The sequence below is a fragment of the Eulemur rufifrons genome, chromosome 15, assembly GCF_041146395.1.
Source record: "Eulemur rufifrons isolate Redbay chromosome 15, OSU_ERuf_1, whole genome shotgun sequence".
NCBI classification, from domain to species: Eukaryota; Metazoa; Chordata; class Mammalia; order Primates; family Lemuridae; genus Eulemur; species Eulemur rufifrons.
This window is the reverse complement of record NC_090997.1, coordinates 103817229-103833659: the sequence shown is the minus strand read 5'-3', so window position 1 is coordinate 103833659 and position 16431 is coordinate 103817229. Positions and strand designations below refer to the sequence as shown.

The 16431-nt window shown below is 38.6% G+C and overlaps 1 protein-coding gene across 1 annotated transcript in view; it reads left to right on the top strand.

Annotated features, from left to right (window-relative positions):
- The window catches only part of PRKN (parkin RBR E3 ubiquitin protein ligase), a 1165698-nt gene that overhangs the window by 423387 nt on the left and 725880 nt on the right, over positions 1 to 16431 (top strand). Inside the window, exon 4 of the mRNA XM_069487460.1 lies at positions 15527 to 15648. Coding sequence (XP_069343561.1) covers positions 15527 to 15648 — 122 coding nt within the window. The remainder of the gene's footprint in view (positions 1 to 15526; positions 15649 to 16431) is intronic.

Here is a 16431-nt window from a genome sequence, read left to right as displayed (position 1 = left end):
TTCGAGCATCCTATTTAAGCTCAAAAAGCTGGAGTGTGTTGTGGCAGAAAGAACAAGGGCATTGGAGTCATATTGAGGTAGGTTTGTATCCCACAAAGGACACTTATAAATCCATGTGACTCTGGGCAAATTATATTTCTGAAACTCAGTTTTCATCTGTAAAACTCATAAAATAAATCTAAGCTTTTCAGGGATCTTTAACAGAATCGAACACCAGGCAGGCACAATAGTAGGTGGTCAATAAATGGCGTCTGGTAGCAAGGGAAGGTATCCTCAGGAATGAGGAAGTAATGCGAGGTGAGGAGCTAATAGATACTCTGCTCGCATAGTTTTGTTAAAAGTCAAGATCTCAAAGTCGTACAGCTCAGAAGAGAAGAGGTCTATAACATGCAGAGAAGCAGCAGTTATAAAACTATAACCACAGAGGTGCCTATTTCTTTCAGGTCAGTGACATTCATTGCTGTTTTCATGTCACATTCCCAACACAGGCAATATTTAATCTCTCAAATGTATTTACTTATTGACCAAAGACTCAAATGAAGGAAACATTAATGAATCTAAACAAAAGCAGTTTAATTGTAGATATCCATTTGTGAAATGGAGTAGAAAACATATTATCTTCTTAAAATACGTCTTTTGCTTCCTTGCTACGGAGGACAGTTGGATGATGCACATGGTTTTTCATCTTTATTTTAAAACTTGAGTGCATTTTGTACGTAGTGTGGCCTTTTCCTGTTCATTCTGAATGAAAAACATCCCTGACAGAAACAAAACACAATGTCTATGCAAAGATCCATCTGGCCAGAGTTTGCAATGTGCAGCTCAATTTAAAAATGAAATAAACCCAGTAATGGACAGTGGAGGAACCCAGGGAGCTAAAATGTGGGCGGCTTGTCAGTTTTTATTAATTTTGGTAAACAGCACGGTAGTCGCCTGTGCAATGTTAGGTAAAAGAGGATCGTACAGATCTCTGAATCTACTAGATTCTGGTAGATTTTGTGGAAGTTTCTGTAGAAACCAGCTGAGTGTCTGGCTGATTTTTACGGAAGAGTTGTATATGCATGCGATTGGCAGCAGAGAGACAGAAAGGGGATAAGAAGATGAATGTTCTTTTATTCACTGCCATGGACAAGCAAGAGCGGAAGCCCCTGAGCGTCAGTGCCACCCTGCTGTGCACCAGGTCCCCCCACAGGGAGCTTCGTTGTTAGGGTCCTGGCACTGCCTTGATGGGACCCCACACAGTAGGTGCTTTCTATTCCCGGAACGCCTGTTTTCTCTCCACTCAACTGATATCTGAATTGCACGAATCTTTTAATGAATAGTTTCCATACCTCACTGTGCATGAAAATTGTCTGGGTGGCTTAAAGACATTTAATAGCAACTCCCTAAAAAGCTGAATAAATAGCCAGAGTCCAGGCCTCAAGCCCTGACACGTGGATTTGCTCAGAGGCTCTGCAGAGAGGCACGCCCTGCCCCAGCCCCAGCTGCAGTTCTCCCCTGGTCAGCCTGGGCTCTGGCTGGCCATGTGCCACAGGGCCCTTCTCTCTGCGACATGCCCTGGACAGTACTGGGCTTCCCAAACCCAAAAGTCAGGTCATAACAGCATCCTGGTATCAGTGTGGTGACCCCTCAGCAGGAGGACAGGCTGTGTTAGGAGCTCTCCACCCCCTGCTAAGAGAGTTCAGTCCACCCTCGTGCTTCCTCTGCTGGTCCTACGTGGCCAACCTGCCTTCACGCCTGCTGTCACGCAGCCTTCCCTGGGGGGCATTTGCAGGGAACAGGCACGGCTGCACCGCATTCTGGAAAGCACCTCCACCATACCACTCTTCAGCAAGAGTTGCCAGAGAGTCTATAAAGTTCATGGACCATGGTTCTTCATCTGAAGGACTGTGGCTGTGGTCATGGTGGTCACCTTCCAACAGGCTGACCTGTCCACTCCGCCCCCGCAAGGTGTAGTATTGCACTGGAGTTATGTGGGTGATGTTTACATCCCAATTGTGCATGGAACTGCCTGTCTCTTTTGCAGAGAGATTGTGCTGGAATTTTACCCCACATTCCCTCTTGCCTCTTTTCTTAGGGGACATTTTTAAACCATGATAATATTTTTTTCTTGAGCTGAAAGTAATTGTTCTTCTCTGTGGAGATTTAAATATTCCGCTAATCGATGTGTTTTATTAATAGCCTTTTTTTTTTTTTTTTAAGTTGGGGGACAAAGTCTGAGAAGCCATTGCAATAAAGAGAAAGAGTGGGGATGTGTGACGCGTATATGTGTGTTTGCTTTTTCTGCCGTCTCCGTACCCCAACACAAACACACACAAGGCTACAGAAAGGGGGAGAGGAAACCATGGCTGCTAGGAGAGAGAAGGAGGGGAGCTCACGCCTGGGCCTTGGTCTACACACCAAATGGGGAACACGTCGAGAAGTAATAGCCCCATTGCGTGATTGTAGTAAAAAGAGAGTGTAGATATTAGAGAGCAATATTCTCGGAGGCCACAAGATTGATGAATGTTGTATTATGAAACTGTGTATTCTTTCTCCATATTCATCTTTCTTTTCCATGCTACTCTGGCTATTTGTGTGTGTGCTGTTTCTCCTAAATGGTTCTCTTTGACTTTTTCTCCATAGCTTCCTCTCAGCTACCACCCTTGCCTCTGTAGATCTTTCTGTTTCATTTCTTCATTCTGCTGCTGCCGTATCCTTGGCCTTTCTCTTTATTAAAGAGAGAGAGAAACAGAGAATTTATTCTATATAATTTTATTTTTCTTTATAATTTTAAGAGGTGAGGTTATTTTAAAAGTCTGTTTTTATTATTATAAATGTAACACACCTTTATTATAAATAAACCAAACTTGGGAAGTCTAAGGAAAACAAAATACCAACAAAAAATTAAGCTAAATTAAATCCCCTCTGTAGCAAGGTAGAGAATGAAGTGAAAGAAAAAATCTTTAATGATCTCATCATCTGAGAAAAACTTATGGTGAACATCTAAAGTATGATATTGTAAAGGGCATTTATAAATTACTTTCTTTATAGAAAAGTAGTCAAAATTTTCAATAATTTTTCTGCTTGTTATAATTTTTTAAAACTTTAATGTGATAAGAAACTGTATCCTTGGTTAAAGAAAGATTATTCAATCATAAGATGTCTTTATTAGTTGTATGTGTATATTTGTACAAGCATACTGTATGTTTATATATGCTGAAAATTTTGGTGTTTGCTATGTATCAATTAGGTTTTAAAGTAGAATTGAGTCTGCTACAGGCTTTATCCGGTATAATTCCCATGGCATAATTATTACTGGAAGTCCAATTTAACCTAATACAATTTTTAGATTACTGAAGCATTGGTTTCTTCCAAAGCCTTGACTTTACCCCCAAAAGTGGTTTTTCTAAAGTTGAAATACATAACCAAAAGAACGTTTTATTTTTAAGTAAGATTTTGCTGACTCTTAAAATCACTATAATGCAACTTGGTCTCATCATTCAGCGATGACTAGCTCACTGTAAAAGTTAGGTGCTGTTCATCAAGCTGTCCTGGCTGCATGGCAGTGTGACTTTAAAGTTAAAGTGTGACAATGGGGCTTCAGAGAGATCGTGAGATTATAACTAGATCATATCCAAGCTGCCAGATGGTTTGGACAGGTGATCAAACCACAGGTCATTGCCTGAAAAAGTCGGGCAAACTGGGTTAACGAAGGACTGTTTACTGAAATTAGATTCTTTAATTAGCTTGGAAGATCTAGTTAGAAAATGAAGGCAGCCTTTCGGGCAATGACAGAGTAACCTGCAAACAGTGGCTCCAGCCATTTGCCATTCCGGCCATTTGGAGTCCAGAAGGCTCAGAGTATTGCCTTAGTTTTTTCAGACTTGCTCATATATTCTGTGATAGCCATGGGAAGGCTTCATCCTCAACTCTCAAGCCAATTATGTAGAATAAACAATAATTTCAATAGTCTTACTACGATTAAAATAAGACTCTTCATTTTCTTAATGATGACACAAACATGGCGGTTGTAATGTAACCTTCCCTGCATGATATAGTTAAATGAAGATTTATAACCAATTTATATTTAATCTTTTGACAACATTCATTTAGCATCACCAAATAACAGAAGCTGAGAAACATTCAGTTTTAAAATCCTGACACTGTAAAAATAATTGTCAACCTGCATGTCATTTTAATGGGCCTGGGAGAACATTTTTCATTATACTGTCACAGAGATTAAGTTATTTTAAGGTCAGTTGATTGTGATTTCAATTTCTGCAAGCAAAAAGACTTTCTTATACCGCAGTGTCAGTTCCAAGGCTAGTTGCTTGACTCCTCCATGTAATATTTATTATTTTTGTTCATTGATGCTAGGGAGAATGCAATAAGATGTTGTCTTCACCTCCAAAAATCTAAGGTCTAGTAAGGTAGATAAAAATATCTATGGGATATTGTGGGGTGGTAAGTGGTCTAAGTACCCTAAGAAGACTGTAACTAAAATGGGAATTTATGGGCAGAGGATTTACAGTTGATGGAGGAATCAATTAAGACTTCGTGGAGGAAGTGGTACATCTGGGCCCCAAAAGATGAGTGTGTTACATGCAAAAAAATTGGGGCATGTAGAAATAGGGAGAAATTATGCATTTTAGGTATTGTTAGCAAGGATAAAGGGGAAGAAAGAAAGTGAATATTCATTGAGAGACAGCCTCAAGCTAGACCCTTAATAATCTTCTCTTTCCTTAAATATAAGATATTGAAGCATAATTTACAAAAGGTGGAAATCATTACTCTCAAGTAAACATAAAATGAATGCATGTAAAAAATTTATTTACCATATTAATGAATGAGGACATAAGATACTATGATCAATTCAGAGAGCACTTGAGAAATTAGAGATCTATCAATAAAGAATTATTCAATAGACCATAAATTTTTGGTGTTTTTCACTAGACAGAGATTATTTTCATATCTACTGGACAAAAGCCTACAAATTTATAAGTAACTTCCCTAAGTCTGGAATGTTTAATCAAGATTAAAAAATAAATACATTCCCTTAGATCTGTGTTGCCCAAATTTGGGTAACCACTGGCCAGAACTGGCTATTTAAATTTAAATCAAATAAATGGGTATAACATTAAAAATGAATTCCTCAGTTGCAGGAGCCACCCTTCATAAGCTCAGTCGCCACCTGGGGCCAGCGGCTGCTGTCTCGGACGGCACCGAGAGGGTGTTCTAGCACTGCAGAGAGTGCTGTTGCACAGTGCTGCTTTGTTACCATCGAATGGCTTCTGCCCCCACGATGTTTTGCTCCCTGTGAAAAGGCTTGCTGCCCATATTTTTATTTTTGCCTATTTCTAAGTTTCAGGTAATTATTCTGAAAGAGAGGAGTGTGTCATGTAAGGGCTCATTTTAGCTGGAACGCGGAGAAAAGAGTGATGGAAGGTATAAAGTCAGAAAAGTAAGTTTCGTGAAAAAGATAGAAGGTGTTAAGTTTATTAAGGAAAGGAGTTTGAATCCTATTAAAGAGAGGATGAGATATTTAAGGAGAATGATCAAAGATTTACTTTAGGAAAATTAATCTGAAAGCAATTTGGAGAATTGATAGGGTCTGGAGAGTCTACGGCAAGATGACCTGTTAGGAAATTACTTTAGTCCAGAGACAAAGAGGGGGAGGAGAGGAAGGAGAGGGACATTCACAAGGACAACAGACAAGATGTGTGCTTTGAGACGCACCTGACCTAATTGTCATTGCCTGGTGTACATGGTGCACCATGATGCTACAGGTGACATTGCATATTTACCTACATTTCATCAGGTGGAGAAAATAAACCGTTTCCTAATATGAGTACCTATTTTAGGAAATGTTAGTCTCACAGAACCATATATGAAGTCTTAAGAAGTTGTTTTTAAGAGTAATGAGTAAATCTGGTGCTGCTTTAAAAAGATTTTATCTGTGTTTTATGATTCTTATTGAAATTTTATTCCTAATAGCAGAATAACAGGCTGGTGCAGATAATAGTGCCCTAAAAAGTTTGGTGGAAATATAAAAATTTTAGCAAATCATTTTTGCTCATTTAAAATGTGTTTTTGCATTCTTCCTATGAACCAGTGGCTAGGCTAGGTATCTATTATTGATTTCCTGATTGCTTGCCAAGCTCTGACATCTAAAGAAATAGATAGGGCTAGGGTTTTAGAAAGATGATTCTTTTTAGCAATTTGGAAGTTTCCATGCTTGGACAGAGAGGAGAGTATGGGAGGGAGAAGTCCTGGTAGGATTTGGGGCACTGGAGAAGGCCTGATGCAGGCTGGGCCGTGGGAAGGGGAGGAGAGAATTAACGTGGGAGCTTCTGAGGCACGCACGGGGCTGCTAAGAGGAGGTGAACCACCATGCTGTGGTTCCTGGCTTGCCTGTCTAGGGGAGCCTTGAAACCTACCTTTGATGATAGTCTTCTTGGTTGAAGGCAAGGCTGGGAAATAGAAATTAAACCACTGGTAACATAAACCTTGCCTTTAAGCTTAAAATCTTGGGGGAGATCTGGTTTAAACATAAACGGAGCACTTAAGAAGATAAGATGCTTCCGTGTGCTACAGACATTCAACTTGAAGGGAATTAGAGCAGCAAGTTTTTAGACAAGGATAGAGGTGGCCCCTGAGCAGGGCCGTGATGAGCCCTGGATGGATCCTGGGAGGTCTTATGAGCTGAGGACTCATGAAGTGGAAAGACTTTCATGGACCTAAAGTACTGGCGAAGAGCCTTTCTAATGCAGACTTGCAGAAGCACACGTCATTCGCGACACCATTATCCTTGATTAAGAGAAGAAAATAATTTTATCTTTCCTTTCCCCAGCATGATGACTTCATCATGCATTTCTAACTAATCACTGTGTCACTAGAGAAAAATAATTCCTATATTTTAAGAGGTAATCTCAGTTACCACCAAAGGCATGTTGAAATCATAACTGGAAAAGATCAGGTTTATTAACATTATGTTTTGTCTAATCATTTGGCACAAATAAGATACTTAAAGCATCAGAATTTGTAAGAGGTTTATTTAATGGTGGTAGTGAAGAGAAGAAATATTATACTTAAATAAAATATTTATACAAAACTAATTACACTATCTACCGTAGTTGAAATCAAAGGAAGGATGCAGGGGTGTGGCGACTCACACGTGCTTGCTGTATTCTCTACGAATGCCATCCCTCTGAGTGTTCATCCGCTTAGCAAGTTTCTCTAATGCTTAGAATATTTAAAATAAGGAGATTTTAAAATTATTTTTTAAATAGCAATAGAAGTATCACTTCTGTAAAAATAAATTCTGTTGATTCTCGGGTCAAGCCACGGATTATCATTTCTTGGTACAACATCCAATTTGTAGAATCTGTGCTAACCCTTAAAAGTGAGATTTAATTTTCCTCATTGGTAATTGCTATACCTGCACATTCTTGCTGAATGCCAGTGCTGTAAAACATTAATGGAAATTTCCGTAAAACCTTTAGTGCTGATTGAACGAGTGACGTGGGGTGTTTCGGTGGGAGCTGGGAGCTGAAGCTGTTTGCATGATTGCTGGCGATGGCCCATAATTGCCAACCTGTGTTTAAGTGCCACTTTGTGACAGCCCTGGAATCAGTCCCCTACAGTATTTAGTAAAAACCACCATCAGCGTCAAGGTTATTATGACATGGTTAAGGGGGAAGCATGTGCTTTGTAATCAGAAAAACTTACATTCAAACCTCTGATTACCCCTGTTGCTGTCTTGAGCTGTTTCCTCTTTTATGAAATGGCGAGGATGATGCCTGTCTTTCACAGAACAATGGACACTAATTTAACAAGTCTGCCATTAAAGTGAAATTTTGTAATCTATTTTGACTCCTCCTTTAGTACCATTTTTCAACCACACAATAAACCTGTTTTTATTTTGGAAATACTGAAATTTTAAAGTACATTAGCCAGCTTGAAAATTTTATCTACTAGGCTGGATTCATATAATTATTTACTATGTCCATTCCTAATTATTTTACAATCCACCTGTATTTCTTGCATCATAATCAAAAAAAAGGATTCACAGAAAGAATTGTGATTCTAGTAAATTTTAAATCAATTTAAGAATTTCCCGTCATGGTTTTATGTTCCATATTATTAAATATTTAATTGTAAATGATTTGGTTGAGTATGAAGTGATTTTAAAAAGAATTATTTAAGAATTATACTTCAGCTATTTCTAAAAATTTAGAGTAGGTTTACCATGGGAATACTTTGTAAGAATCAACACTTGTAAAAGCAGAGAAATGGCCAACTGAGAAAGCTTATAGCTATGAGAGTCTGTAGGAATAACTTGAGTTCTAAATTTTTTGGTGGAGTACAAATAGCTAACTTGTATTGAACATTTGCTATGTACCAGATACTGTGCTATGTGCTTCACCTATATTATTATTTTTTAAATCCTTACAACAGTCTATGAATTAGATGCTGTTACCGTCTCAGTTTTGTAGATGAGACAACAGGCACTGAAGGTTGGTTGATTTGCCAGAGGTGACGAGGCAAGGCTAGGGTTTGATATAGATGTTCTGGTGGCAGAGACATCCTGCCTCTTTAAGTCAAAATGGACATGTCCTGGGCTATAGAGATTTCATTGTAAGGAAATTGTACCCAATTATCTGTAGCATCAATAATTTCTCTCATCTAAGTTTAAATTATGGACATTCATTCAACTTTTTGGAGAGCTATGACTTGCCTGCCACCACCTTAACTATACCCTGCCCCTTGCCCATTTCTGGAAGAGTAAGCAACTAAGTTCACTGTATTTGGCTTTGAACCTTGTTATTGTTTTAAATTTCATTCTTAAATTATGCTTCACTCCACAGTTTTGTCTTGACGTGGGAGGTTTTGTGATTACTTTCAAAATGAATAATGAAAAAATAAATTGGCAACAGCAACCAAAAAAAAAGAGGTAAAGGCATTAGATTAAATCGGCAGTTTTTGCCTCACTAGATGAAATTATTCTGCAGATACATTAATTAAAAACCCTAGCAAGAAAATTGAGAATTAAGTTATAGCTTTTAAGTGTAGAGTCTCCTTAGAGATTGCTAAACACGTTTTAGAACATGCACCGGATGGACGGTTGTATAATTGGAAGTTGTTTATAATATGCCATCACCTTGGTTACTCCATGGGAGTTAAGATTACAGCTCATTAAAAGCATGGACTAGTGCAGTTGGATTCAGGCAGGTGTAATAACCTATCGGACAAGGGTTGGAATGAAAAGTGTTCAGGTAATAACTGTCCTCCTTTAGAGGATTTCTACTTCTTGGATTTTTAGAATTCAACTTTTTACTCTTAACGTTTAATTATACCAAGTCCTGTGTAAAATTATTTTTTTTGTTTTATTTATCATGTGAATCATTCTTGTGACATCATTAGTTTTAATGTTACTGATTGCAAATGTGATACAGCAACATTTTGAAGGGCGTATGGAGTTATTTCAGTAAGTTTGGCTGTTGAAAAGGTTTTCTAAATATTTGATAATCATGGCTGCATCCTATCTTATATTACTTTCTTTGCCCTCACACTATCATACCTGCTGCAGTTTTCACAGAATTTAAAATATGGGAGAGGAGAATTTATTGACCTAGCAAATATTTATTGGGTGTTTGCTGAGTACAAGGAACTTCATTAGCTATTTGGACCACATGAAATAGAGTGACGTGTTCCACACAGGGAGGTCGTATTGGTAGAAAGGCAGGACAAGCAGAGGACATGAAGTCTGGTGTGCTGAGGGCCAGTGGTGTGCACAGGAAGTACCCTCAGCAGTGGAGGCAGGAAGGTGTCCACTTGGGTGGTCTGGAGCCCTAGCATCCCACGACAGGAAGATGGTCACCTCACAGGGCATCAAGTGAGTGGAATGTTCGGATGGTCCAGTAAATCAGGCAGCTAACTGACCTTTCCGGAGAGTGCGCACTGTGGCTCCCTAGAGGAGGTTTGCAGTGAGACGTGAAGGCTCGGTGTTTAACCTGCCCAGCTTAGCAATTTTGTTCTACAACAGTTTGCATGAGGTTGACATGGACATCATCCTCGTCTCTTCTAATGATCCGAAGGGAGGTCTCCTGCAGAAGAGGTGATGCAGGGAGTCCATACCGAATGAATTGGATGTGGAACTGCTTTAGACTGATTATATGTGCATTTTCCAAACTAGAACTAATGAAGTTCAGTGTAAGAAAAAGTGGCTTCTCTCTCCATAATGTGTAAATATGAGCTTGCTGGACTTTGGAAATAGTACTGAATTGTTTATTTGATACATACTTGATATGTACGTAGCTCATAGAAAGTATATTCCAGCAAGTGTGGTCAAGCTCTGACTGAAGGCCCACCACCCAGAAATACAGTAGTGAGAATTCTGGCAAATGATGAGGCAGATTTTCTGTGCCCTCACAGTATCTCCTCCCAGATCCCTGTCACAGGCTCAGAGACTGGCCATGTGTCTATCTCATAGTAGACTCCTAGGGGTCAACCCGGACTGAGGGTTCTCCCTAAGTGACCGGGGAGGGGTAAGCTGAGGGAACATGACAGGTTGTAGCCGGTAAATGGAGCTAAATGTGCTGGCATTCTTGATACTTACGAAACAAGGACAAGACTGTAGTCAGGAGGAGGCAAGAGGAAAGGAGCTGAGTCTCCTAAGTGGCAGGCGGGGCGGTGTGGGAGGATTTGGACAAAGGCTGTGATGGGTGCTTCATGCTGGGGACTCCCTCGCATCAGATGCTGGTTCTGTGGGGTTGGGACAAGTCAACTGTTCAAAGATGACAAGACTATGCTGGATATTTTCCTACCCTTACATGTTATTTTTAGGGAGAGATCATATCTTTATGGGGAAATGAAGGAAGGAATTCTTACAGGAAGTGCCATTCCAACTGGACCTTGAACGTTTGGGTCAGATTTCAAAGGTGGTGGTGGAAGTGGAGATGGAATGATCGCTGTCCAGGCACAGGTCAGAAAATGATCCACTTGCTGTTGGAAATGGGGGCACATGATAGGAGAGAAGCCTTGTGGGGTCTCTAGCATGACAGAGTACCACGTCCCCACCCATCTGTCCCACCTCCAGTGCCTCGTATGCAAACCTTCCTCTTCCCCCTGCTCTCCAGCCAACGTTGTTCTTGTATCAGCACAGTTAAAAACAAGCTATTGTACTTCACGGTGTGACAGAGAGTCCCCTTAGCATGGTTTGTCATCCACATTTCTGGTAGGAAGGAAGAGAGGGGGCCAGACACCAGTGTTTGTTATCTTCTTCTTCTGTGCTGTGCTGTTTGGAAGTTCCTACCCACATGTGGCTGTTAAAATTTAAATTACTTAAAATTAATAAAAGGAATAATTCCCAGCCAGGTTTTAAATTCTCAATATCCATGTGTAGCTAATGGTTACATACAATATGTATGCATACAGGAGAGTGCAGATGTAGAACACTGTCATCATTATGGGACATTCTTAGGGTAGCATTGTTCTACTTTATATCTTAGTATGTTCATATGTGATATATATCATTTTAAATCAGTTCTGTTCCTACTCTCTTGCTATTTTATAGTATATTGATACTGAACATGATTTTACCAAGGTATGATATATGTTAAATCTCACTCTCCCCGCCCTGAAAACAAATTATCCAAGCAATTAAATTCTCTGACAGTCAGTGATGGAAACTTCTGAGGTCAATGAGAATCCTCATCAGAATCAGAATGACTTTCCCTAAGTATCTATCCATCTTATTAAAACTGTCTTCAGGCCTTAAGCCCATTATCTAAAATACGTAAAAGAAAAATGAAAACTATAAAGATTATGCTGGTTTCTCAAAAAGCCAAAGCAAATAATATATATTCTTTTTAAATGGGGGCTTGCTAGATGTGTTGTGAATATTGTTAAAGCTTTCAGCAATTTTTTGGACCAAGAGAAGAAAACAAGGGAGAAGAGGAGACTTGACTGAGGGGTTATATTAATGAGGCAAAGCGGGAAAGGGAAACACTAAGGAACGGCAGGAACCCAGTGGAACCTTTGAATGGGCACAGTGAGTCTCACCTTCAAAGGGCCCTGAACTCACTGTGCTTTTAACTTCCCTGCAAAAAAAAAAAAAAAAAACAACAAAAACAAACAAAAAAAACACTTCTGACTGAAATTAATATACTTTACTTGTAAAACCATTACATTGGTAGACGAACCCTCCTGGCACATGGTAAAATAATTACGGAAGTTTGTTGCTGGTTTGGGGTAGAGGGAACAACTTACTACCCGTGGGCTCTCTGGGAGTGTTTGGTAAAGCTGGGTCTACACACTTTAGCAGTTTAGCTTACTATAGACCAGGCCCTACCAAGTGGGTTGAATCCTTCTTCTAATTAATTTTTCCAAATTTTTTTTCTAAAAAATACAATTTTACAAGATGCAGTGTAGAAGGAAGGCGTCTGTGGTCAGATAAAGTTTGGGCCGTGCTATGCCCCTTCCTTCTTTTCCTACAGAGTCACACAACGCCATGAAGTGCCATAGTCAGGGGACTTGTGTATCTTGGCTCACGTAGCATCGCTTGAATGGTTTGACCAGGTTTGGCCTGATTCCTGTTAACAGCTCACAAATCACTGTGGTGTTCTAGAAAGTGTACTTAAAGCATACTTGATTAGTCTATAAATAGAACTACTGAAATAAATCACCTAAAAAGCTCTATGGTTTTATATGAAAAAAGTCTGTATTTTTAGTATATTAAAGGATTTGGGGGTGAAGTAACATTATGTCTGTAGCTTAAGTACAAATGCTTCAGCTAAAAAAGTACATATGTGTAGTATATGTATATATAGGTATAGGTACACACACAGACACACACATAGAGGGCACACCCAAATGCAGCACAATGTTCACAAGTGATGAATTACAGTGATGGATATGATTTGGACAATTTTTGAAATATTTCTCTAGGTTTTAAAACTTATTAGATAAAAGGAGAGAAATTTTATAAACACAAACATAAGCTGCTTTGAGTATTTTGGATGAACAAGAGGCTACCAATTAGGAGAAAATAAGGATTTTAAGATCCAAAAGGAAGTGAAAGGGGGAGATCCATGGTATTAACTAGGGACAGCTATAAATCTAAAGAAAGGTTTTCCAGGTCATTCTTAGAATTGTGTTGCCATTTCTTTGGGAGTTATGAGTCCATATTCAAGAGTTCCTACCTTAGACCCTTCGTCCAGGCCAATGGGAGCATTGCCCAGAAGACTGTCAGGGCAGTATTTGTTCTCATTCCTGTCTAGCCCGCAGCATGACACAGAAACTTGCCAACTTTTAATTGTGTTATACAGCCAAATAGGTAGGAAGTCATTCTGAAAAGGGGCTCTCAAGATTTACCTGAAGTCCCAGCTGCTTGACCAAGTGGAGCCAATAGCTTGAAATGTGCTACAGCCAGGACTGGCCTGACCTTGATCTTCCTTAGACTGGCTATTAATCCCCAACTTGCGGCTGGCTCGGGGAAGCAATGTGTAATAGATTGCATGTCATCTTGTATGCTTCTAGGGCACAGACATTGGCATGCAGCATTTTCTGAATAACTTCTCAAGGACTTCAGTGAAGGTTGGAACATTCAGAGGTAGAAGGTTTTCTAGTCTTCAAATTCTGCCTTGATATATCATTAGCTGAAACAATATTGCAAACATCCCTATTGCCCTAAGGGAGAGAGAAGAGTCATTTAGTTTCCTGCAGTTTTGGAGATGCTTCTTCTAATATTGTAAAACTGTTGCTAATATGCTCTTTCCACAATGCTAGTATCTTTGTTACCCTGACTCTGCTTGGAAAGCTTTCACTTTTCCTTTTCCCTTTTTCCCTCCTTTTTTTTTTAATTGTTTAACCTTTACAGTAGGTTATCAAAATTGTGAAATTGAATTTTTTTCATATTGCTGATAAAGGTTTTAACAGTAAAGGTTCCTACCTCCTTCACTAAGCTCTCCTCATAGTATTCATTAAAATTGTCATAGTTCTTGGGATCTTTTGATAGTCTGTCAGTTATTGTTACAAATATTTGTATAACATTAATACATGGTTCTATATTGTACTTAAACCTTAAGAATATGTTTTATATAATTCTATTTGCTGATAATAATGTGATATGTATGGACTTGAGTATCTTGCACATTTAGGTATTAAAGCTGCAAAGAAATGTTGGAAAATAGTAGTTTCACATCAATACAAACGTATATTTATATTTTATCTCCTCTTTCACACTGGAAGCTAAATATTAATTACTGGAGAGTAACAATTATAAAATATATTGCAAACAAATGATGAGATCATAAAACTTGACATCTTTATTGTGCTTCACATTTTACAAAGTATTGTCTACAATATTAGCAAAGGAGGCTAAACAAATGATAATCCAGTAAATTTACAAAGGTTCCTTTTGCAAATTAGTGAAACATATGGAGCTGCATAGAACATTAGAATCTCTCATTTTCTCATTATGTTTGTACTATTTGTTTTTAATAGACCATATCCCTTTGGGAGGCTGAAGGTTTTCATTCATAATTATAAAAAATATTTAACATTTATTTGTAGATGTCTCTGATGATAATAGTAAAATTTTAAGCAAACATTTATGCCATTACCTGTTATGTTACCTCCAGCCAGCAGCAGCAAGGTGAGGATTAAAAGAAAGAACTACCTAGTAATTTTAGAAACTTAGACATTTAGAAAGCTGGTTCTATTACTGGTAAGTATTTCTGAATAAAGTTAGTTCTTTGCAGACATAGAAGTGTGAGATCATTCAAAAAAATTCCCCTTATTTACAGAGTAACAGTAGCCCTGTACGGTGACATCTGAGAAAAATGATCCAAGATGTTGAATTATTGAATTTAGTTTTTTGTTTACCTTTTAATCTTGAAAACGTATTATTTGAATGATGTTTGTCTACAGAGGATATTACTGAAAGCAGAGCATCCATTTCTGCACATGGCTGCTGGTCTGATAAGCTCCTCGGGGGCAGGGTCTTGTCTTACTCTGTGTGTTGGAAAATCCTCCCAGGAAACCCAGCAAACTGTGATCATATCATTCATTTCATGAGAAATGGGCTGGTTTGTCTCTGTAGATAAGATTTTAAGAGGAAAATTTTAGAGTCTTCAAAACTGTGTACAGAACCATGAAATAGAATTCAGGAGCAGTGGTCTCTAAATTTCCAATAGTCTCTAAATTTCTCGTCCTCTTTTAAAACTTCAACAGCAAAGAGTGCATTTAATTTCACTGTGTTGCAAATACACTTGGCCAGCTCTCTTGGCAGCAGGCTGCTTACTTTGCTGAGTAAGTCACAGGGCTGTTGGCAGGAAAAAGAAAAAATTTCACTCTTTGGAGCATAAAGCTAGATTTTCTAAATTAAATTGTTGTATCCTCATTAGAATATTTATTCCCCTAATGTTTCAAAATGTTCCTGAGGAATTAGTTTTAAAATTTGCCTCTAACAAGTTTTTAAAAAGAGTTTATCTCAATTTGGATTCAGTATTGATTGCCTACTTCCTCTGCTTTTTCCCCCCAGCAGGTAGACCAGTCTACAACAGCTTTTATGTTTACTGCAAAAGCCCCTGTCAAAGAGTACAGCCAGGAAAACTCAGGGTACAGTGCAACATCTGCAAACAAGCGACACTCACCTTGGCCCAGGTAAGGAAATGCAGTGTTGGCGTGAGGCTGCCGAGGAAAATGAATGTGAGTCAACAGAGTTGCCTTTTGGTGTTTTTAATCATGTATCACCCACCACTGAAGATAAAAGACATTCTTCTATGTGGTTGTAGTAGTTAATGATACCTAAAGTTTCATTTAAAAATACACCTTTGTCTTTCGGGTTTCTTTCTACTCTATAAAAATTTAGGTAGTATGGGGTTATTCCGCCGTTTCTTTAATCCAGGCCTATTGAAAGGAAGTATAGACACTGCTTTGATAACAAAAAGAAGTCAGGCTTTGGTGGGGGTTATTTTAGAAGGGACCTGAAGGAGCCCTCTAGGCCTCTAGAAACATGTTATATCTTGATCTATGTGATGGTAGAGCATGGTTATATACATATGTATATGTTCACTGGATTGTTTATTTAAGATTGGTGAACTTAAGGTTGCTAATGTAAGTTATCCCTCAATTAATTTTATTTATTTATTTTAAATTATTATGGGTACATAATAGTTGTTTATTTTTATAGGGTACACGTGATGTTTTGATACAGGAACACAATGTGAATTAATCAAATCTGGGTAATTGGGGCATCTATCACCTCAGGCGTTTAAAGTGGGAATGGTTAATGGGTGCAAAAAATATAGTTAAATAGAATGAACGCTATTTGATAGCACAAGTATAACTATAATCCACAATAGGTTAGGGTGTACTTTAGAATATCCCTCAATTTAAAAAGGTGAAAAGGAGGCTTGTGCGTTCGGCCAGCGCGGCTCTGCTGTG